Consider the following 22,547-nt stretch of genomic DNA (forward strand, 5'->3'; position numbering starts at 1 on the left):
ACGACCATGATCTGCATGGCCAATCGTTACAGAATGACCTAGCCAACCCATATATTGAACACAGAAATACTGCAGATTCATCTATCTGTACAAAGAGTTGGAATTTTGATGATGTGTACTACTATGCCTTGGTTGCTGAGGATAACCAAAGTTATTCCTTCAAGTATTTTGCAGCTTACTCTAGAAAGCAGCTTCAGCAGTTAAAGAGGATCTGTAACATCAAAAGATCCCCTGGGGGGTACTCACCTCGGGTGGGGGAAGCCTCCGGATCCTAATGAGGCTTCCCACGCCGTCCTCTGTCCCACGGGGGTCTCGCTGCAGCCCTCTGTACAAGATGATGTCATTATTTACCTTCCCGGCTCCTGCGCAGGTGCTCTGACGGCTGTCGGCTCCGAAGTACACGGAAATACCTGATCGCCGTTGGGTCTGCTCTACTGCGCAGGTGCAAGTTTCCGGCGCCTGCGCAGTAGAGCGGACCCGACTGAGATCGGGTATTTCCGTGTAGTTCGGAGCGGAAAGCAGCCACAGCGCCCCCGCTGGAGCCAGCAAAGGTAAATATTGATTTTACAGTCGGGTCTGTCGCCGGCTGTTCGGAGGGCTGCAGCGAGACCCGCGTGGGAAGCCTCATTAGGATCCCGAGGTGAGTACCCCCCAGGGGATCTTTTTGAGGTTACAGAGTCTCTTTAATGCAGTTAGTGCAAAACTATGTAAAGCAGAAAATTTTGTCTGCAGAAGAGGTGCAGGACCTGCTGCATGTCCTTCAATGGTTGCTGAAAAAGTAAATTATCCAAGGATAATTTTCTTGATCCTCCATTTAGCCCATCTGATATTACCGTTTTGACTTCTATTTTGAAAAATAACAGAGAATCTTTCTTTAAGTTCTACTCCAAGAAAGACAAAAATATTATGCAAGCTTGTGTTCAATCCCTTCAATCATTAATTGATTTAAGAGTATGCAAAATTGGAAAAACCTCATTGTTAATGTCTGCCTGGGAAGAGATGTTAATTTCCCAATGCAAACCTTGTTCTGTGACAGCAAAGAATAATATACAGATTGGTTCTTTGTCTGTTAGAATCCAGTCTAGTCTTGATTCTGTTTCTGATGCAGTTCAGTCAAGTTCTATTAATAGACAAATACATTTTCAGCCAGTTAGGAACCGATCTCGTTTAGAGCCTGTCTTTTGTGCAGATGATATTACCTATCTATTCAATCATTTAAAGAAGGATAGGAAAAGTTTTCTAAACCACTATTCTAAAATGGAAAGTTCTTGTCTGCTGAAATATATGCATGCTGTGGAAAGGATGAGTGGTTACAAATTGTGTCTGCAAAAAGCCGCCTCTGCTCTGATCCAAGTTTGGAAGGAAATCTTGTCATTTGATTCAAGTGCAGATGCAGGCATGCATGTGATTGAGGAATCTAATGAGTGGAGAGATTGCAGCAATCGAGTCAGATTTGATTTTACTGCAGAAGAGATCAATGCTTATTATGGCTATTTGAACAATGATAGGGAAGAGTTTATGTCATTCTATTCGCAACAATATGAGGAGTTTATTAGGAATTGTATCTGTGGAGTAAGATCTCTGATGGTTAATGCCTTGTGTGAGAATGAATCTGCCTCTGCTTTGATTGCCATCTGATTCCAGCCAGAAAAAAAGTTGCGATCACAATCCTGATCTCTCAGCATGAGTATAGGACTTCCCTGAAAAGAATCCAAATATAGTGCAGTATTGTTTTTAATGAACCACCCAGTGATTCACTTCACACAGCTGTGTAATGGCCCATACTCACGAGGGACTTTTGTCGCCTCAACACGCGCGCGCACCCCGAACTGTCGCCCGTCGCTCATGTCGCCATGCAATTGAAAGTTTCAATCGCATGGCGACAGTCGCCGCCGCACCTCCCCCGCAACTGTCGCTAGTCCGCGTGAGTACGCGGACTAGCGACAGCAACCTCCATTGTGGTAAATGGAGCTTCCGGCGGGGGGAGGAGGAACGTCGGCGACAGCTTCCGTCTCGCCACTGGTCCCTCTTCCGCGTGTGTACGCGGAGGGACCTGGCGAGGAGCTGTCGCCCACACGCTCACGTGTGCTGGCGACAGGCCACTTCTGCAGCCCGTGAGTACGGGCCATAAGAGATAGCCTCCACCACAATACAGAGGAAACAGGGAGGTATTTTTTCACCCCCTTAGTGAGTCTCACTCACCAGAATCTTTCTTGTATTCCAGCATATAAACCCTCCAACCTGGGCAACAACTGTATAGGACCTTGAAATATAAGAAGCGGGGCTCGCATAGCATAAAAAAACCCTTTAAATTTATTGCTAAAAGCCTTGTTTAAAATATGCGTACCAGATTGAAGTTTTCATAAGCGTTTATCTATGGTGCCAAAACTTCAATCTGGTACGCATATTTTAAACAAGGCTTTTAGCAATAAATTTAAAGGGTTGTTTCTCTAATCTCATTCCGGGACAACAGGAGATCCGGTCCCTCCTCCGGATCTGGGGAAACCATAATCAAGAAGGATTAAAAGCTCCCGCCCTCCCTCATCCCTCAGTTCATCTGTGTTTCCCTCCAGGAAACACCTTCAAGAAGAAGCTCCCATTTTTTATTTTTTACCTTACCGGAGGGTGAGGTTTTTTTCTGTGGAAGCCAGGTCCGAGAGGGGTTCCAGAGGGGATTCGGAGGACCCAGGTTTCCAGTGGGGGAGAGAGCGCCTCAGTAGGGTATGGAACAGCGCTGCTCCCCGGCCTCCCGCACGCAACGCCGGCTGAGCTAGGCGCGTGTGTCGGCCGCAAGGACTTCCGGGAGGCGTAACTGCGGAGGTCGTGACGTCAGACGCCGGAGTATTTCGAGGAGCGTGATGACGTCACATGCGGCGGAAGGGGAGGTCTCTAAATACGGAAGACCCAGAGAGGAAGAGTGGCTGGCGTCTTCCGTGCATAGGAGGCAGCATGGACACACAGCAGGGGACAAAGTCTTCCAGCCAGCCTCAGCCCCAAACGGCAGCAACAGTTTCTGGTGGGGCAAAATCTGAGCCCAAAACTTCAACTACAGCCCCGGAAAGGAAATACAAACGTTGTGGGTTTTGTAGTGTAAAGATTCCTATTGAGGCCCCTAAAAACGCTTGTCAGACATGCATAGATGCCTTGATAGCCTCTGAGACTTCCAGCATTTTAAAGGGAGTTATGGAGTCAGTTAACATTAATATGCAGGACACCTTGGATAAATTTAAGGAGTCCTTTATCCCTCCACCCGCAGAGGTTAGGCCTGGTCCTTCCTCTGTTTCTCTCCCGGGCCCTTCGGGGTTTCCATCACGTCCCTCCGCTATGTCTGATGTTTTGAGGGGAGAGGGGGAGGAGGATTTGGAAGAGGAGGAGGAGGGGGAAGACATGTCTGAGATCATTTCTTTAGAGGAGGGGGAGCAGGTTCAATCTGGAGAGTCGGACTCAGAGCAGTTAGTCCGAACCCCTAGATTTTTGTTTTCCCCAGATGAATCTTCTGAGTTACTCAAAGCGGTTTATGCTACGGAGCAGATTAAAGAAACTGTGTCTGAGCCTACCCCCCAGGATCTCGTATATTCGGGTTTAGCTAGGCCCGTGGGACGGGTTTTCCCTATCCACAAATCTTTGCAGGAGATTATTTCCTCGCAATGGCAAGACCCTGAAAGACGTTTGTTTATACCGAAATCGGCCAAGAGGAAGTATCCTTTTGCTCAAGAGGAGATTGATAAATGGATCAAATGCCCTAAACTAGATGCAGCTCTAGCCAAATATTCAAAGGATTCTGACTTATCCTTTGAGGACGCAGGCACCCTAAAAGACCCTATGGACAAAAGAGTGGAGGGGCTTTTGAAGAAAGCCTGGGAGTCAGCAGCATTTGCTTTCCTTCCAGGGATTTAAGCCACATGTATTTCACGAAACTTGCGAATTTGGATGGATAACCTAATTTCTCAGATCGCAAAAGGGGCGCCTGCCAAAGATTATGCAGCTTCCTTACCGGTAGTTCTAAGGGCAGTAGCTTTTTTAGCGGACGCGATTACGGAAATGGTCAGAATTACGGCGCGCACTACGGCGGTCATTAATTCGGCCAGACGGGCAATATGGCTGAAAACCTGGGAGGGGGATTTAACCTCAAAGAATAGGTTATGTTCCATCCCTTTTGAGGGGGACCTTCTCTTTGGAGCCGAATTGGATAAAGTCTTATCCCGGTCGGCTGAGAAGGGTAAGCAGTTTCCGAATAAAAAGAAAGTACTGAAGGGGAAGAGACCTTTTGTGGCTAAGAAACAAACTACTGATCAGTCTTCTTCCTGGCCTGTAAAGAATAAGAATGTGCAGAGAAAGTTGTCCTTTCCGAAAGGAAGGGGAAGGGGGGGTTTCACTTTGGGAAACCTCAAGCCTTCCAGTCAAGACAAATGACGTCTTTCCAGTGGGGGGCAGATTAACCTTTTTTCATTTGGAATGGGAGAAATTGAATCCCGATCCCTTTGTGTTGCAAATTATAAAGCGGGGTTACCGCCTTCAATTTTCCGTTTGTCCTCCCCCCCACAGAATTTTTGTGAATCGGATTCCGAGAGATCCAGAGAAGGCTCTGGGCCTAGAATCGGAGATCCACAGGTTTTTGGAGAAAAGTGTAATAACCCAGGTCCCTCGGTCAGAGGAGTTCCAGGGTTATTATTCCCACGTGTTTTTGGTAAAAAAGGCAAACGGGGATTTCCGATTCATTCTGAATCTGAAATCCCTGAATCCATTTTTGGACTACAAAAAATTCAGAATGGAGAGCATTTATTCCGTGAGAGCTCTCCTTCAGGGTCAGGAATTTTTCATTTCAATAGATCTGCAGGACGCGTATCTGCACATACCCATTTTTTCAGGCCATCAAAAATATTTGAGATTCGCGATCCAGGATCATTCCCGGATTCGCCATTTTCAATTCCAGGCTCTGCCTTTCGGCATTGCATCAGCCCCCCGCATCTTTACCAAGGTGCTGGCGGAGGTGATGAAAGAGCTGAGACTGCAACAGATCTCAATCGTGCCATATTTGGACGATTTACTGGTGTTTGCCCAGTCAAGAGAACTTTTACTGGCTCACAAAGAGATCGTGATACAGTCTCTCACTCGGGTTGGGTGGATTATAAATCATGCCAAGTCTTCATTAACCCCAACTCAGCAGATAACCTTCCTGGGTTATCACATAGATTCCGTGAGGCAAAAGATTTTTCTGCCTCAGGAAAAGATTCTAAAGATTCAGAAACAGGTAGAAAGGCTTCTGACGCCGAAGGATTGTTCCCTTCGCCAGATCATGAGTCTTTTGGTCTTTTTACAGCCGCAATCCCGGCCGTGATATGGGCTCAGTCACACGCCAGGCGATTGCAGAATCATCTTCTATCAAACTGGGACAGGTCCCAGACCTCTCTAGACCTCCGGACAATCATTCCGGAGCAGGTGAGAACAAGCCTATCCTGGTGGTTGATTCAGGAGAATCTACATCAGGGGAGATGGTGGAGGCAGCAGAACCCAATACAGATCTTCTCAGATGCGAGTTCATGGGGCTGGGGTGCGACAGTTCAAGGTCAACATGCACAGGGCTCCTGGGATCCTGTCGTAAGGAGAAAGTCGTCCAATTTCAGAGAGCTGAAAGCAGTCCAGGAAGCTCTCAGATCATTTCAAGGAATGATAGAGAGCAGACACGTTTTGTTTTTTTCCGACAATATCACGACGGTGGCTTATCTATCGAAACAAGGGGGGACGAGATCCAGAGATCTCATGACCCTTTCCTCAGAAATATTCGATTGGGTAGAGCTAAAGGTTCTGTCTTTAGCTGCTATCCACATAAAAGGAGTATTGAACCGGGAGGCGGACTTTTTGAGCCGCCACCAAGTAAATCAGTCAGAATGGAGCCTCCATTCACAGACTTTTTCAGAGGTAACAGAGATTTTCGGAGTTCCGGACATAGATCTCTTTGCCTCCCCAGACAATGCAAAGGTGAGTCTTTTTTACTCCCTTTTCAGGAGCCCAGGGTCTCTGGGATTGGGGCCCTGTCTATTTTATTAGATAGACACCTAGCTCAGGAGGAATTAGTTAGGAATTTCTTTAAGGCTATTCAAAGATCGACTCCTGTTAAACAGAAGATCTTCCCACAGTGGGATCTGTCGTTGGTTCTAAACAACATTATGAGGTCTCCCTTTGAACCCATTGAGGAGATCGACATCAAACTACTTTCCTTTAAATTGGCCTTCCTGATTGCTATCACGTCGGCAAGGAGAATAGGGGATTTGCAAGCATTGTCCATTAAGGATCCGTTCTTAATTATTTGTCCCGATAGTGTTCGACTAAGGTTAGACCCAGCCTATCTTCCTAAGGTCTCTTCAGAGTTTCACCGCTCTCAGGAGATTATTTTGCCATCATTTAGCAACAATTCATCCAATAGTAAAGAGAGGGAGTTCCACTGTTTGGATGTAAGACGTACACTTCTGGTATATTTATCTAGATCTAGAGAATTTAGGAAGTCTAGTAATCTGTTTATACTGTTCACGGGCAAGAATAGGGGTCAGCAGGCATCGAAACAGACAATAGCCAGGTGGATTAAGCATGCCATAGTTCTGGCCTATCAAAATAGTGATTGTCCTATACCGAATGATATTAAAGCCCACTCCACACGTTCTTTGTCTACATCGTGGGCGGAAAGAGCAGGGGCAACGATACAACAGATCTGTCAAGCAGCAACCTGGTCGACGGCATCTACGTTTATCAAGCATTATAAAGTGGATGTGTTGTCTCAACAAGACCAGTCGTTTGGCAGAAAGGTGCTCCAGGCAGTGATCCCTCCCTAGGTGGGTCTTTTTGTTTAAAAGACTTCTTGTCTATCTCTCCTGTTGTCCCGGAATGCGATTAGAGAAAGACTCCTATTAGACCTACCGGTAATGGAGTTTCTAAGCGTATTCCGGGACAACGCCTATAACCCGGCCCTGTCTATAGGGCACCTTTCTGTGGGGGAGTCAGTATGGAGCACTTGTTGGTGTATAGATTTCTCTCTTCATTTCCGGTGGTTTTTTGTCGGTTCTACTTTTAAATGCACTGAGGGATGAGGGAGGGTGGGAGCTTTTAATCCTTCTTGATTATGGTTTCCCCAGATCCGGAGGAGGGACCGGATCTCCTGTTGTCCCGGAATACGCTTAGAAACTCCATTACCGGTAGGTCTAATAGGAGTCTTTTATGCTATGCGAGCCCCACTACTTATATTTCAAGGTCCTATACAGTTGTTGCCCAGGTTGGAGGGTTTATATGCTGGAATACAAGAAAGATTCTGGTGAGTGAGAGTCACTAAGGGGGTGAAAAAATACCCCCCTGTTTCCTCTGTATTGTGGTGGAGGCTATCTCTTACACAGCTGTGTGAAGTGAATCACTGGGTGGTTCATTAAAAACAATACTGCACTATATTTGGATTCTTTTCAGGGAAGTCCTATACTCATGCTGAGAGATCAGGATTGTGATCGCAACTTTTTTTCTGGCTGGAATCTAACGGAAGAGTGTGTGTACTCGAACAAAGTCTGCGGATCCCCTATATTGGTGACATTGGTGCTATATATATTTATACAGATCTTATCTAAGTGCTGTGGAGCGCAGTTCCTTTCTTGCCTCTTGGGGCATTTTTGATTTGATTGCCATCTGGCAAGAAATTCTTTCCTCTAAATTTCAATCTCATCCTCTCTCTGATAACCCTTATGTCCAGAGTTCACAACCTGCATGTCAGTTATCTGTACAAACTCCATTGCAAACTGCAGTCAGAACCACACCTTGGTCCTGGCAAAAATCATTAGAAAATAAGTCATCATCCAAAAAGAAAAATAAATTCTTTCCTACCAACTCCATTCAGCGTGTGCAGCCTCCCTCTAGCCGATTCCAGTCGTGTGCAGCCTCCCTCTAGCCGATTCCAGTCGTGTGCAGCCTCCCTCTAGCCGATTCCAGTCGTGTGCAGCCTCCCTCTAGCCGATTCCAGTCGTGTGCAGCCTCCCTCTAGCCGATTCCAGTCGTGTGCAGCCTCCCTCTAGCCGATTCCAGTCGTGTGCAGCCTCCCTCTAGCCGATTCCAGTCGTGTGCAGCCTCCCTCTAGCCGATTCCAGTCGTGTGCAGCCTCCCTCTAGCCGATTCCAGTCGTGTGCAGCCTCCCTCTAGCCGATTCCAGTCGTGTGCAGCCTCCCTCTAGCCGATTCCAGTCGTGTGCAGCCTCCCTCCAGCCGATTTCAGTCGTGTGCAGCCTCCAGCCGATTTCAGTCGTGTGCAGCCTCCAGCCGATTTCAGTCGTGTGCAGCCTCCAGCCGATTTCAGTCGTGTGCAGCCTCCAGCCGATTTCAGTCGTGTGCAGCCTCCATCCAAGTCGGTGCAGACTTCAACCATGTCCATGCAGACTCCAGGTGATTTGTGTCCTCAGCAATTTCCAGTCGGTCCTGAGCAGTCCCTCGCCTTTCTTTGTGGACTTTTTCATGGACTAGATTTGCTGACAGTGGGTCAGCCTGCCAGGCCTGTAGAGCTCCAGAATGTTTATCCTGCAGTATCCAGTCTTGCAACCCAGTCTGCAGAGCGTTGCTCCCTGCCTGCAGAACGTTGCTCCCTGCCTGCAGAACGTTGCTCCCAGTCTGCACAGGCTCAGTTCACACAGTTTCAGTGCCAGCCCACACAGACTGTATTGGGATCTCAGCCAACGGTCCAGCCAAGTGCTCAACCAAAGGTCCAGATCCATGAGGTTACACAGTCTGCTGTTCTCAGGGCCGGGCCGAGGCATAGGCTGGAGAGGCTCCAGCCTCAGGGCGCAGTGTAGGAGGGGGCGCAGAATTCATTCAGCTGTCATTCCTAATTGTGTTAGAAGCAGAAAGAAATAAGAAAAGGTGATACATGGCAGTGACTGCAAGCCAGATAACTAGATATTAAGGTGTTGGGGAGGTTGTGGGCCCTGTGGCGCCTCTTAATCTAATAGCAATCAGTGTGTGATGGCTGGGGTGGGAGGGATGGAGGGGCGTACTTTGGTGTCTCAGCCTTGGGTGCTGGAGGACCTTATCCCGGCTCTGGCTGTTCTGTCTGAAACTACTGAGCCTGCTGCCCTGTCTGAAGCGTCCCAACCTGTTAACTTGACTAAAGTTATCCCGTCTTCTGTTTTTGCCTGAGGTTATGCAAGCTGCTGCCTAGCCTTCACAGACTTTTGTTGCTGCTGTTCCTGTAGGTGCCAAGTCTGTTGATGTTCCTGCTCCTAATGGTGCTCAGACTGATGTTCCTGATGGTGCCTGTCCTGCTACTGTTCTTGCTTCTCCTGGTGGTGCCTGGTCTGCTGGACTACTTGAGGGCACCCAGTTAACTATCCAGCCTGTTGCTACCCTGTCTGAGACTATTCACTCTGTTGCTAATCTGCCTGCAGCACTACCTGAAGTTGTCCAGTTTACTGCTCAGATATCACAGACCTCTGCTGTTGCTTCCAAGTCTGGCGACTCTGCTGTTGCTTCCAAGTCTGGCGACTCTGCTGTTGCTTCCAAGTCTGGTGACTCTGCTGTTGCTTCCAAGTCTGGCGACTCTGCTGTTGCTTCCAAGTCTGGTGACTCTGCTGTTGCTTCCAAGTCTGGTGACTCTGCTGTTGCTTCCAAGTCTGGTGACTCTGCTGTTGCTTCCAAGTCTGGCGACTCTGCTGTTGCTTCCAAGTCTGGCGACTCTGCTGTTGCTTCCAAGTCTGGCGACTCTGCTGTTGCTTCCAAGTCTGGCGACTCTGCTGTTGCTTCCAAGTCTGGCGACTCTGCTGTTGCTTCCAAGTCTGGCGACTCTGCTGTTGCTTCCAAGTCTGGCGACTCTGCTGTTGCTTCCAAGTCTGGCGACTTTGCTGCTGCTTCCAAGGTTGGTGATATTGTTGCTGCTCCTGAATCCGGTATCCCTATGGCTGCTCTCCACTCCAGTCCGATGCTTCTGCTGTTGCCTCAAAGACTGCTGATTCAGCTATTGCCTCAGCGTTCGCTGTTCCAGCTGCTGTTCCTGAGGGTATCCAGTCTGTTACTACTCCTGAGGGTATCCAGTCTGCTGCTGCTCCTGAGGGTATCCAGTCTGCTGCTGCTCCTGAGGGTATCCAGTCTGCTGCTGCTCCTGAGGGTATCCAGTCTGCTGCTGCTCCTGAGGGTATCCAGTCTGCTGCTGCTCCTGAGGGTATCCAGTCTGCTGCTGCTCCTGAGGGTATCCAGTCTGCTGCTGCTCCTGAGGGTATCCAGTCTGCTGCTGCTCCTGAGGGTATCCAGTCTGCTGCTGCTCCTGAGGGTATCCAGTTTGCTGCTGCTGCTGAGGGTATCCAGTCTGCTGCTGCTGCTGCTGCTCCTGAGGGTATCCAGTCTGCTGCTGCTGCTCCTGAGGGTATCCAGTCTGCTGCTGCTGCTGCTGAGGGTATCCAGTTTGCTGCTGCTGCTACTGCTGAGGGTATCCAGTTTGCTGCTGCTGCTGCTCCTGAGGGTATCCAGTTTGCTGCTGCTGCTGCTCCTGAGGGTATCCAGTTTGCTGCTGCTGCTGCTGCTCCTGAGGGTATCCAGTTTGCTGCTGCTGCTGCTGCTCCTGAGGGTATCCAGTTTGCTGCTGCTGCTGCTGCTCCTGAGGGTATCCAGTTTGCTGCTGCTGCTGCTCCTGAGGGTATCCAGTCTGCTGCTGCTGCTCCTGAGGGTATCCAGTCTGCTGCTGCTGCTCCTGAGGGTATCCAGTCTGCTGCTGCTGCTGCTGCTGCTGCTGCTCCTGAGGGTATCCAGTCTGCTGTTCCAGTTGCTACCTCCAAGTCCGCTGTTCCAGGTGTTGCTTCCAAGTGCGGTGTTCCTGCGGATCTCAAGTCTGCTCCGGCTCTTCTTGATCCTGATGGGTTCCAGTCTGTTCCTGCTCCTTCGGATCCTGATGATCTCCACGCTGCTGATGTCTCGGTTTCCCATTCTCTGTTACTGCGTGACTCTTGCCAGTCACATCATGTCCAGGCTGTCCAGCCTCTAAAGACTCCGATGGTCCATCCATATTTTGTTTTTTGATTTCTCTCCCTCCCTGCCCACCCAGCCTTGGTTTTTCTATTGGGACCCAGGTGGGGCTAACTCTGGAGATCGTGTGGAGCGTTAGGAGTCCGCTCCTAAAGAGGGGGGTACTGTAATGATCTGTGCCTGTGTCATCCTGCTGGTCGCAGCACTAAGGAACTTGAGGTGGTCTTCCACTGTCTACCAGCAGATGGCTCTCATATTGCTGGAAGCAGTGCAATTCCTCGGCTCACCAGCAGATGGAACTGTGAAAGATTCTGGTCAGTCACCTGAGCAATGTGCTGCATATTTAAGGGCGGACTTCCTAGCAGCACATTGCTAGGTCATTTTGCTTGATTCCTTGCAGGGTTGTGACTCTGGCCAACCTTCCTGTGCTCCTGAACTCTGTTCTTATATTCTGAACTCCTGGTATTGATCCTTGCTAGTCTGACTATATTCTTCTGTGTGCTGATTGTGCTGAGACGTGTCTGTATATATTGTATTATTGTATATATTCTCATATTGTGTGTGTTGCTGTATATATTTGGATAGGATAGTCAGGGTTCTGGTATTTGTGGTGCACCACGCGTTGTTTGATTGGACGATTGTATGTGTATGGTTATCTGCATTTGTACACTTGCATTATTGTAAATAAAACACATTCATTAATCTACTCTGTTGTGCAGACGTCAGTATTTCAATTGTGATCTTCCAGTTTGTTAAACCAAAACGATTGCCATGCAGAGATCGTGGATCTGCCAGTCTGGTTCCAGTCACGACCACGATCTGCATGGCCAATCGTTACAATGTCACACTGCATACACTACGGCAAGACTGAGCACAGCAAGAAGATGCAAAGGAGTATTACTACATCAAAGTCTTGCCCAAGCAAAGATTTCAAAGCAGACTTCCGTAGAGCACAGGCTTCAAACACTAAAGGCCAAATCCAAAAGGACGGAAGACATGGAAACGGGAGACCTTTTACGGCATTAAAATTATTATATGAGCAGGAAGTTACCCTTTCAATGTGTCAGAAGCAAAAATTCAGATCTGTCCCTCTGCATCACTGGATATTTTGTGACACTTCCCTCTTTTTTTGCATTTAGCAGTGTTTTTATTATTATTTTTGAGGATACTTGCTGCCTATATATGTTGTTTGGGGGATACATGCTGCCTAATGATGTCATTTGGAAAGTACATGCTGCCTAATTTTGATCTAAGATTCTAGAGCATAGGCAAATGCAGGGGGGGGGGGGGGGGGAGGATTACAGCTGCCCAGAATCCCCCCTCAGACCAGGTTTGGTGTAGTGTCTGGGGACAGGCACAAGTTGAGACACCAGAATATCTGCAGGTACCCTGCAGCTCACAGCACTGCCCCCTTTCTTTCCCTGCTACTGTTGACTTTGGATAGAGCAGCAGCGTGTGTACAGAGCATTAAGCAGCAGTGTGTGTACAGAGCATTAAGCAGCAGTGTGTGTACAGAGCATGGAGCAGCAGCGTGTGTACAGAGCATGGAGCAGCAGTGTGTGTGCAGAGCATTAAGCAGCAGTGTGTGTACAGAGCATTAAGCAGCAGTGTGTGTACAGAGCATTAAGCAGCAGTGTGTGTACAGAGCATTAAGCAGCAGTGTGTGTACAGAGCATGGAGCAGCAGCGTGTGTACAGAGCATGGAGCAGCAGTGTGTGTACAGAGCATGGAGCAGCAGTGTGTGCAGAGCATGGAGCAGCAGCGTGTGTACAGAGCATGGAGCAGCAGTGTGTGTACAGAGCATTAAGCAGCAGTGTGTGTACAGAGCATTAAGCAGCAGTGTGTGTACAGAGCATTAAGCAGCAGTGTGTGTACAGAGCATTAAGCAGCAGTGTGTGTACAGAGCATTAAGCAGCAGTGTGTGTACAGAGTATGGGCCTGCAGTGTGTGTACAGAGTATGGAGCAGCAGTGTGTGTACAGAGTATGGAGCAGCAGTGTGTGTACAGAGTATGGAGCAGCAGTGTGTGTACAGAGTATGGAGCAGCAGTGTGTGTACAGAGTATGGAGCAGCAGTGTGTGTACAGAACATGGAGCAGTGGTGTGTGTACAAAGCATGGGGCTGCAGTGTGTGTACAGAGCATCGGGCAGCAGCGGGTGTATAGAGCATGGGGCAGCTCTGGGGAACAGAGTCAGGTATGAGCACAGCCCTGTGCCCTGCTGTTTGAATGCTTCACTTTCCACTTCATAAGCATTGTTGGCTGTCCTCATTATTATCTGTATTCAAACTGCTCCTGATCAATCCCGTTGTCAATCGGGAGCAGATTGGACATTTAGGAAATAATTGTCAGATCCTGTCAGTAGGACAGGAAATTGCATTGTTTGTATCCAGTATGATGTCCTACCGTATTATTATACTGCATTGTACGGGGCTGAGGGAGACCTTTTAGGAATCCCCCCTTTGAAAATCCTGGGTTTGCCCCTGTAGAGGAGGTCATACTAGCTATCTTATGTTTCAGATGGAAAAAGATGGAAACGTGACACCCTAGATACCATTTTTTTCCTTTGAAGAGAGGTGAGGGGGGGGGGGGGGGGGGGGTGGTGTTGCCACTGATTTCTAGTTTCACCCCTGCTAGGTTCACATATCGCCACAAACTGTATGACCACGCCTATTTTGCACCAAGGCATGCATACCATCTTGCACATACTAAACCCCATCCTCTGAGTCCAGAGATCCCCCAGATCTTCTGGGACCCGAGCAATGAAGAAGACACTGAAAGACCATCCGGGGTGAAATAACCACTTCAGGACCACAGGTTTTTTTGCCTTCATGGCCAGAGAAATTTTCACATCACACTCCTCCCATTCATTCACCAATAACTTTATTGCTACTTATCACACTGAAATGATCTATATATTATTTTTGCGGGACAAACTAGGCTTTCTCTGGGCAGTACTTTTTGCTAACCATTATTTTATTTATATGTAGTTTTCAAGGAAGAAGTAGAAAAAAAATGAAGAAAAAATCACCATTCTCAGCTTTCAGCCATTGTAGTTTAAAAATAAAATGTGTTATTGATGATGAAACAGACATTGCTCATTTGTCCCGGTTATTACGTTTTAATTGTGCCCTTAGTACAATGTATGGCGATAATATTTTATTTGGAAATAAAGGTGTCTATTTTTTTTTTTTTTTAATATTATAATAATAATTCCAAGACTTTATTTGCAAAATCCACAGTAATGACATACATATTAAAAAAAATTCCCTAAGGGTGTGTGTGTGTGTGTGTGTGTGTGTGTGTGTGTGTGTGTGTGTAGATATATTATTATTTTATTTTTTTTACGTTTTGTGTATTGGTATCTATGGGGTAGTGGTGGAAGGGGTTAAAAAATAATTTAAAAAAATATTTAATTATCCTATGGACTTACCGGTGGACTTACCTCCTCCAAGTAGACACAAGATTCTGTTGATGTTTGAATGAATAAAATTGCTTTGTTGAATAACAACAACATAATCTTGTGTCTACTTGGAGGAGGTAATTCCACCGCTACCTCCTCTATTTCTAACATTTTTCGCTACTTTTATCCTTTTGGAGCCTCTGTTTTTTATCGACATAGTCTGAGTCCACCCTTGGTGGAGGAGGGGTGTTACGCCTTTTTCTGATCTATGGAGAGCGACTTCTTAATCCTGAGTGGCAGGGGCATAACTAGACTTAATAGGGCCCCCCTGCAAAAAATGATAGTATGGGGTCCCCTAACCCCATGCAGGTCACGTGATCGGTAGCCAGCGAATCGCAGCAGGGAGTGTTGTGCTGTGAAGCAGCATCTGGAAGAAGGGGGAAAAAATTGCACACGCTCCTGCACACAGTTTTTGTGAGCGAACAGGTAAGATTTTATGGTAATCGGCAGCACTTGCGGTTGGGGAGAGGGAGGATGAGCCCCCAAAGCCTCAGGCCTCCCCTGCGATGGCAGTGGTCGCAGGGGTGATTGATACACCCATGCTGAGTAGGGTCAGGTCTAAACTCCCCAACCATACAGTGGTTGCCTGAGAAGTAACCCTGGTTTGTGAGTATAATCATACTTGCTCTTTTATATATCCTATACTCTATACACTATATTGGGCTCTTGTTGTTCCCTTTCTGTGAGATTTACATTAATGGTATTGTCTATTTCACCCCGGTTGGTCTTTAACATTTTGGAAAATAGAGAGAAAACTGCACAAAACAACTTGCATTATTTTGACAAGACGTACGCCTTGTAATCATTTCAGCCACTTACTCTTTTACATATTTTATTGCGAAATACAACATTCCAGACGGTAGGTAAACTTCAAAAGTTTCTTTTCTGTCTCTGTCTGGGGACACAACAACAGGATTAATGTCATCAGTATTTTACTGTCATTTACTGTGAACTTCTTTGGCTTCCTAACCCCTACCTGCTGTCAAATTATCAAATTCCCCTGCAGGGAACATACTGACAAACATGCCATGCACAAACAGTAACCTGAGTCAACCACAGGACCAGAAAGTCAACTAGGAGATCAGAGCTGAAAATGTCCTGACAGTGCACACTGCTTCAGAGGAAGCTCTCAAGATATGGCAGCAGGTGAGTGTATAGTATCATGGACAATGACTATTTTATGCAAAGTATACGGGACTATGGAAATTACCATCTCCGAACTTTACCAGTCTGACTGATGTTTTTATTTACTTTTATGTTTGAGTGTCTTTTAAGAAGAGATATTCTACTCTTGCTAAAAACAATGATTGTTAATATGCATATCTATATGCCCCTGTTGAGATGCAAGAATTTTCATGGGCCAACTCTTGCAGGAATGTCAGGGAGGTAGCCTTAGATCCTGCACAATCTGGTAGGCAAATGCAGTTTGCAACGCTGTAATTAGACGAGAGTCAGTTTAAATTCAAATGAGTCATTAGACTTGAGGCAGCCAGTATATAAGTCAGGTGAAACTGGTCAGAAATACACACCTTTCATTCTACGTAGATATGCATGATTATTTATATTCGTGGCAAAAATGTCTTTGATATTTAGTGTTATTTAAAACAATTATCTTTTTTTAATTTTGATTTGTAGCTAGATAAGTATTTCCAAAAATGTTGGAATCTTTACTTTTCTAGTCTGGGATCTGTACTCTGCACTGCTCTAGTCATCAGAACAGACAGACCAGATATTTTTACTTCCTGCAGGACTTGGCTTGAAGGAAGCTGTAAACTTCTTATTATTGTCAGAGCCTGTTGTGATCAGTGGGGAGTAGGTGCTTAACGTTTAGATTCACTTAAATATGAGGTAAGCAATCTGAAATAAGGGGGCTGGCTGATTCACAAAAATTGATCTAATTAATTATTTCACCTTACTTCTTCTTCACTTCAACTATAAGGAGAGGATTGAATCACGAAATGTATCTTGTTAATTATCCCTTCTTGGGCTCGATTTACAAAACGGTGCTAACTTTAGCACTGGCCCTTAGCACGTCTAAACTCAGTTGAAATGCGAGAAGTAGTGATCGTAGTAGTGACTTTGCGCGCGCACTGCACAGAGCGCAGGGCGCTCCGCGCGAAGTGCCCAATAGAGCCTATGGGACTTAGCGCGCGCATAGGACTTTGCCTTAGCGCGCGATCTGATTGAGAAAACCGGTGCTAACCTACTTAGCACCCTGGTTAGTACACCTAAAGACTTTAGACGTGCTAAGTAGGTTAGCACCGCTTAGTAAATCAAGCCCCTTGTCTGTCATATCTCCATGACAGACAAAGGACTTGAGTAACAATGTTTACAAATGTACAAAATATACAATTCCTTATTTTTTTACATTTTTTTTTTGTTAAATGTTACAGTATTGTATAAACTGTTATAAGTAGTTTAAAACACTTTCAAAGCACATTCAAAACCACTTGTGATAATCGTAATATAATTATGATTACGTGAAATTTTGCATGAAATTTAGCAATTGCGGCAACACATAATTACAATTTGGAGTTGAATTGATCTATTCATAATCTTTCGTAAAGACATGTGATTTCATGCCCACTTTCGTGGTAAACGTGAACCTCCAGACTAAAAATCTACTCAGCAGCACTGAAAAGGCCTGGTGTTTCTTTAACAGTTTCACAGCAGCAGAACTTTGTTTTTCTTACCCAAGCCTCATTTTTAGCTGCACAGAAGAAAACTGCCCGGGCATTTTTCCCCTTATGCTGTGCAAAGCATGATGGGATTTCTGATGTTGTTGTTCTCATTTTGCTGCTTTGGTGCACATTTTTTTCCTTTTTGAATTTGAGATTTGAAGTCTAGCGCGTGCAGCTGGAAGGGTTGATTAGGACACAGGACAGTTGGAACTGTGTCTCATGCTCCCTGTCACCTCCTTTCAACCAAAAAGATGGCTGCCCTCATGAAATCACAAACAGTTCTTTTAAAACAGGGTGTGTAAGTGATTATATTGCCTATATATTTTAATTAACATAACTAATATAACTTAATTAATGACAGTATGTTTCTTTAGGCTGAAGTTTCCCTTTAATAGCAAGGCCCCAATGCATGCTATCGTCCAATGGTTATACATGTTAAGGGGAATAGTGGGAATAGTGGGAACAAGTCAAAAAGTCAAAAACATTTTTTTTCAAAAACAGACCTTGTAGTTTTTGAGAAAATTTATTTTTAAAAATGCAATGGAAAGATGATTTTTTTAAAACTCAGTAAAAAAAAATTTGTAGAAAAATGGGGATCAGTAGCTGTACCGAAATAGGGTCTCTGAATTCCCTGCAATCGCTCATCTTGAATGATGTTACTTCAGTAGAAACCAATATGTGGGGAAAAATGTTGGAGCTATGGAAATCCACTCAGATGACTATTGGTGCTTGAGATGGCTGGTACCTTTCTTTCTCTCTTACTTTCTTTCCCTCTTTGTCCCTTTTTTCTTCCCTCTTTTCTCTCTTCTGCCCCTCCTCCCCTACTTTGTTATGTAACCTATCTCTTGCTGTTTATCAGGCAACCCACGATGTGAAGTATGAGCCCCAATGCCTAGAGCGGTCTGATGAAGTCTGAGTCATGCAGTTAATTATTTCACTTGCCTGACAGGTTTGCAAGAAAAAAAAAAAAAAAAGTATAAACAAGGATGAGCTCCAATTTTTGTGACAAAATCGCCATTTTCTTGATACTTGCATAAAAAATACAATTTTTTTTTTTTTTTTTTTTTCACAGATATGAGAACTTTCTTGAAAATGTGTTTTCTCATTCATGCTCCTTTAGTTCCACCCATATTTCCATCTGTGTGAAATTGTTTTCTCACACCCATTGTCTTCAATGCTTTTGGCTACTGTGAGTTTTTTTATACCTAAATAACTCCCCTATGTGGCCGGCATGCTCTCCCTATCTTCCTTTAGTAGAAGCAGACAGTACAGTATTGTACCGTGAAAGAGGGTCTTGTCCAATAAGACGGCTGTGATGTTATGGACTTCTGGGTACGTCCAGCAAAAAATAGTCTTATTGGACAAGTACGGAGGCTCTGTCCTTGTTTGACGTTTGGTGGGTTTGCTGGCCCAGTCGAGCACTGTCCTGAGACTCTGTGGAGTGGAGTGGTAACCACCACTTTGTTCAAGCCCCAAGTAAAAGCAAGAAGTTTTGAATCAGGATGATACCATTCTATATCTGCATTTAAAGGGGGCTTAGATGCTTTCCTTGCATAGAAAGACATTCATGGCCATAATTACTAGGTAATGCCCAGTGGTGTTGATCCAGGAATTTTATCTGATTGCCATCTGGAGTCGGGAAGGAATTGTTTTCCCTTTTGGGGCTAATTGGACCATGCCTTGTAAGGGTTTTTCGCCATCCTCTGGATCAACAGGGGAATGTGAGGGAGCAGGCTGGTGTCGTACTTTGTTCTCTGGTTGAACTCGATGGACGTATGTCTTTTTCCAACTCAAATAACTATGTAACTATGTAACCATTTATTGGCTAGCTTAAAAGAATATGAGTATCTTCCTTTAGCATCCTTCCATCCACATTCCCACTGGCGCCTCTTTTTCATTCCCCTCAGTATGTACTTATAATTATGGCCGGTCACGGGGACAAAGATGCTGCAGAGTTGGAAACGGAAAGGTGCTGAAAGAAGGAAAGGGGTGCGTGCCAGCTGGACATGTCTCTGAAATAAATCGGGGGCCCAGGGGGACAACTACTAACTGTTTCCTCTAGATATGGTGACCCCTGGGCAACAGTTTCATGAATTTGCTCTTACAGATGTATTCTTCAGCTAGCTGCAACCAAGCACAGAACAAAGGCGGATTTAGAGTACGCAAGGCCTGGGGAGAGTGTCATATGGGGGCCTAGAGCCATAAGTGTAGGGCATATCCACCATGCTCATGGGCTTGTCCACTTCTAATGCAGTATGCCTTAGCAGCCTAGCACCCATCCCCAGCCAGCCTAGCACCCATCCCCAGCTCCTCAACCACTCTTGTACCCATCCCCAGCTCCTCAGCCAGCTTAGAACCCATTCCTTGCTTTCCAACCAGCCTAGCACCAATCCCCAGCTCTCTAATGCAGCCTAGCACCCATCCCCAGCTCCCCAGCCAGCCTAGCACCCATCCCCAGCCAGCCTAGCACCCATCCCCAGTTCAGCCAGTCTAGTACCCATCCCCAGTCAGCCTAGCACCCATCCCCAGCTCCTCAACCACCCTTGTACCCATCCTCAGCTCCTCAGCCAGCTTAGAACCCATGTTTTGCTTTCTAACCAGCCTAGCACCAATCCCCAGCTCTCTAAGGCAGCCTAGCACCCATCCCCAGCTCCCCAGTCAGTTTAGTACCCAAGCCCAGCTCTCCATCCAGCCTAGCACCCATCCCCAGCCAGCCTGGAACCCATCCCTAGCTCTCCAGTCAGCCTAGTACCCATCCCCAACCAGCGGAGCTCCCATCCCCAGCTCTTCAGCCAGCTTAGAACCTATCCCTTGCTCCCCAGCCAGCCTAGCAACAATATTCTGCTCTCTATGGCAGCCTAGCACCCATCTCCAGCTCCCCAGCTGGCCTAGCACCCATCTCCAGCTCCCCATCCAGCCTAACACCCATATTCAGCTCCCCAGCTGGCCTAGCACCCATCTCCAGCTCCCCAGCTGGCCTAGCACCCATCCACAGTTCACCATCCAGCTTAACACCCATCCTTAGCCAGTCTGGTACACACCCCAAGCTCCCCAGACAGTCTGTACCTATCCCTAGCTTCCCAACCAACCTCTACTTATTCCTAGCTCCCCATCAAACCTAGCACCGATCCCCAGCCAGTCTGGGAGCTCCAACCTGATCCCCCTTCAGTTACAGTCCATGCTCGACTAACCTAAATGCCACTGGGGCTCTTGCACGTTACCTAAATCTGACATTTGGCAAGCTTCATGTCAGTGCAGAAATTCATTACAAAAATGCAAACAGCATAGTACAGTAAAGCATGCTAAAGACAAAAACCTAAGCAATCAAAGGGAGGTCGGTGAAAAATATAAGGTGCATAAAACAAAATAGGAAGATCTGAGTATTTGTAAATGACACACTGCTCAGAACACAAACAGCTAGACTTCTGTAGACCTTTCCTTCACCACCACCAAAATGAGCATGGTATGGCAGGAATGACATGCAGGGTCCTCTTTAGATGTGGGGCCTGCGGCGATTCCCCCACTTGCCCCCCCCCCCCCCCCAAAAAAAAAGGCTGCCTCTGCACAGTGTCCTGTACCATTTCTAATGGCTACATTTATTCCTGAAGCCAAACCTTTATCACCCTTGCCCAGGGCCTAACCTCAACCCCTTCCTTACTGGTATGTAACCTTGAAAAACTTGAACTAAAAAATGTACTTTAAAATTAGATAATGGTACTCCCAGTACCACCAGTTTACATAAGGACTTCCAATGCTCTGAGGGCTTCCATAGTCCTAGTCTAATGTCCTACCAAAATATTATGTATTTATATATTTATATCGCATTGACACCTTCAGTTGCACTTTACAAAGTACATAGTCATGTCACTGACTGTGCTCTAACAGAATCACAATCTAATCTCTACCATAGTCATACTCTAATGTCCTACCATATTTATTATTTATATATATATACTGTATCTATATATATATAAAATTGTGTGTGTGTGTGTCTGTGTGTCTGTGTGTCTGTGTGTCTGTGTGTCTGTGTGTCTGTGTGTCTGTGTGTCTGTGTGTCTGTGTGTCTGTGTGTGTGTGATCACGTGAAAACAGCTTGACCGATTTGAACGAAATTTGGTACACAGATCCCTCACTACCTGGGATGATATGTTCTGGGCGGAGCTACAAACAGCAAATCAGATTCCACCCATTCAAGTCAATGGAAAAAATGTAAAAGGCTGCCATTCTCACAGTAATCAAACCAGAGTCCCCACACTTGGCACAGTTGGTCACTTGGTGACCGAGGTTACAAATCCAGGAAAAGTGGGCGGAGCATAAAACAGCCAATCAAATTTCAGCTGTTCATTTTAAATAGGAAAATGTAAACTGCAGTCATTCTTAGACTGTTAATCGCAGGGTTCTCAAACTTGGCACACTTGGTCACTGGGTGAATGTGACTAAGATTCAAGAAAATGGGTGGAGCCTACAACAGCCAATCAAAATTCACCTATTCATTTTCAAGGGGAATATTTAAACTGCTGCTATTCTTACATTTTTAATGGCAGAGGCTTTAAACTTGCTGCAGTCGGTCATTGGGTGACTGGGGTCAAAATTCACTAAAGGGGCGGGGCCACATACAGCCAATCAGATTTTCTTGCTGGATAAACTGCTTCCATTCACACATTTTTGATGCCAGGAACCTGACAGCTCACAAACTTGGTCATTGAGTGACTGTGTGTCCAGGTAAAAAAAAAGTGGGCGGAGCCAAAACAACTTTTACTGGGAAAATATAAACTGCAGCCATTATTACACCGTTAATGGCAGGGCTCTCAAACTTTGCACAGTTGGTCATTGGGTGACAGATTAAGATTTTGGAAGGTGGGTGGAGCCTACAACAGCCAATAAAAATTCACGGAAATATTCAAGGGAATATTTCATCTGCTACCATTCTCTTATACTGTTAAAAGCAGATGCCTCAAACCTGGTACAGTTGGTCACTGGGTGACTAGGGTCCAAATTCAGGAAGGGGGCGGAGCCACACATTATTTTTCAATGGGAATATACAGAGTATTGATACCAAGGACCCCAACGCTGATAAACTTGATAATTGAGTGACTGTATGTCAAGGTTAGAAAAAGTGGGCGGTGCCAACACCTTCATTTTTTACATTGCAGGGTTCCCAAACTTTACACAATTGGCCACTGGGTGACTGGGATGAATATTCAGAAATGTGGGTGGAGCCTACAACAGCCAATCAAAATGTACCTATTGATTTTCAAGGGGAATATTCACATTGCTACCATTCTTACACTGTTAGTGGCAGAGGCCTCAAACCTGATACAGTCAGTCATTGGGTGACTGGGGTCCAAATTCACTAAAGGGGTGGAGCCACAAACAGCCAATCAGATTTGTTAGATTGATTTCAGCCACTCTGTTATTGGCAGGGTTCTCAAACGT

General features: G+C 46.0%; 1 protein-coding gene across 2 annotated transcripts in view; it reads left to right on the forward strand.

The window, feature by feature from the left end:
• Positions 1-15,492: 15,492 nt before the first annotated feature.
• LOC137543587 (ornithine decarboxylase-like) overlaps positions 15,493-22,547 on the forward strand; it is a 91,202-nt gene continuing 84,147 nt past the window's right edge. For both annotated transcript variants that reach the window (XM_068264691.1, XM_068264699.1), the window contains exon 1: positions 15,493-15,576. In XM_068264691.1, coding sequence (XP_068120792.1) covers positions 15,567-15,576 — 10 coding nt within the window. In that variant the 5' untranslated portion in view covers positions 15,493-15,566. The remainder of the gene's footprint in view (positions 15,577-22,547) is intronic.

Source organism: Hyperolius riggenbachi, chromosome 2 (assembly GCF_040937935.1).
Source record: "Hyperolius riggenbachi isolate aHypRig1 chromosome 2, aHypRig1.pri, whole genome shotgun sequence".
NCBI lineage: Eukaryota > Metazoa > Chordata > Amphibia > Anura > Hyperoliidae > Hyperolius > Hyperolius riggenbachi.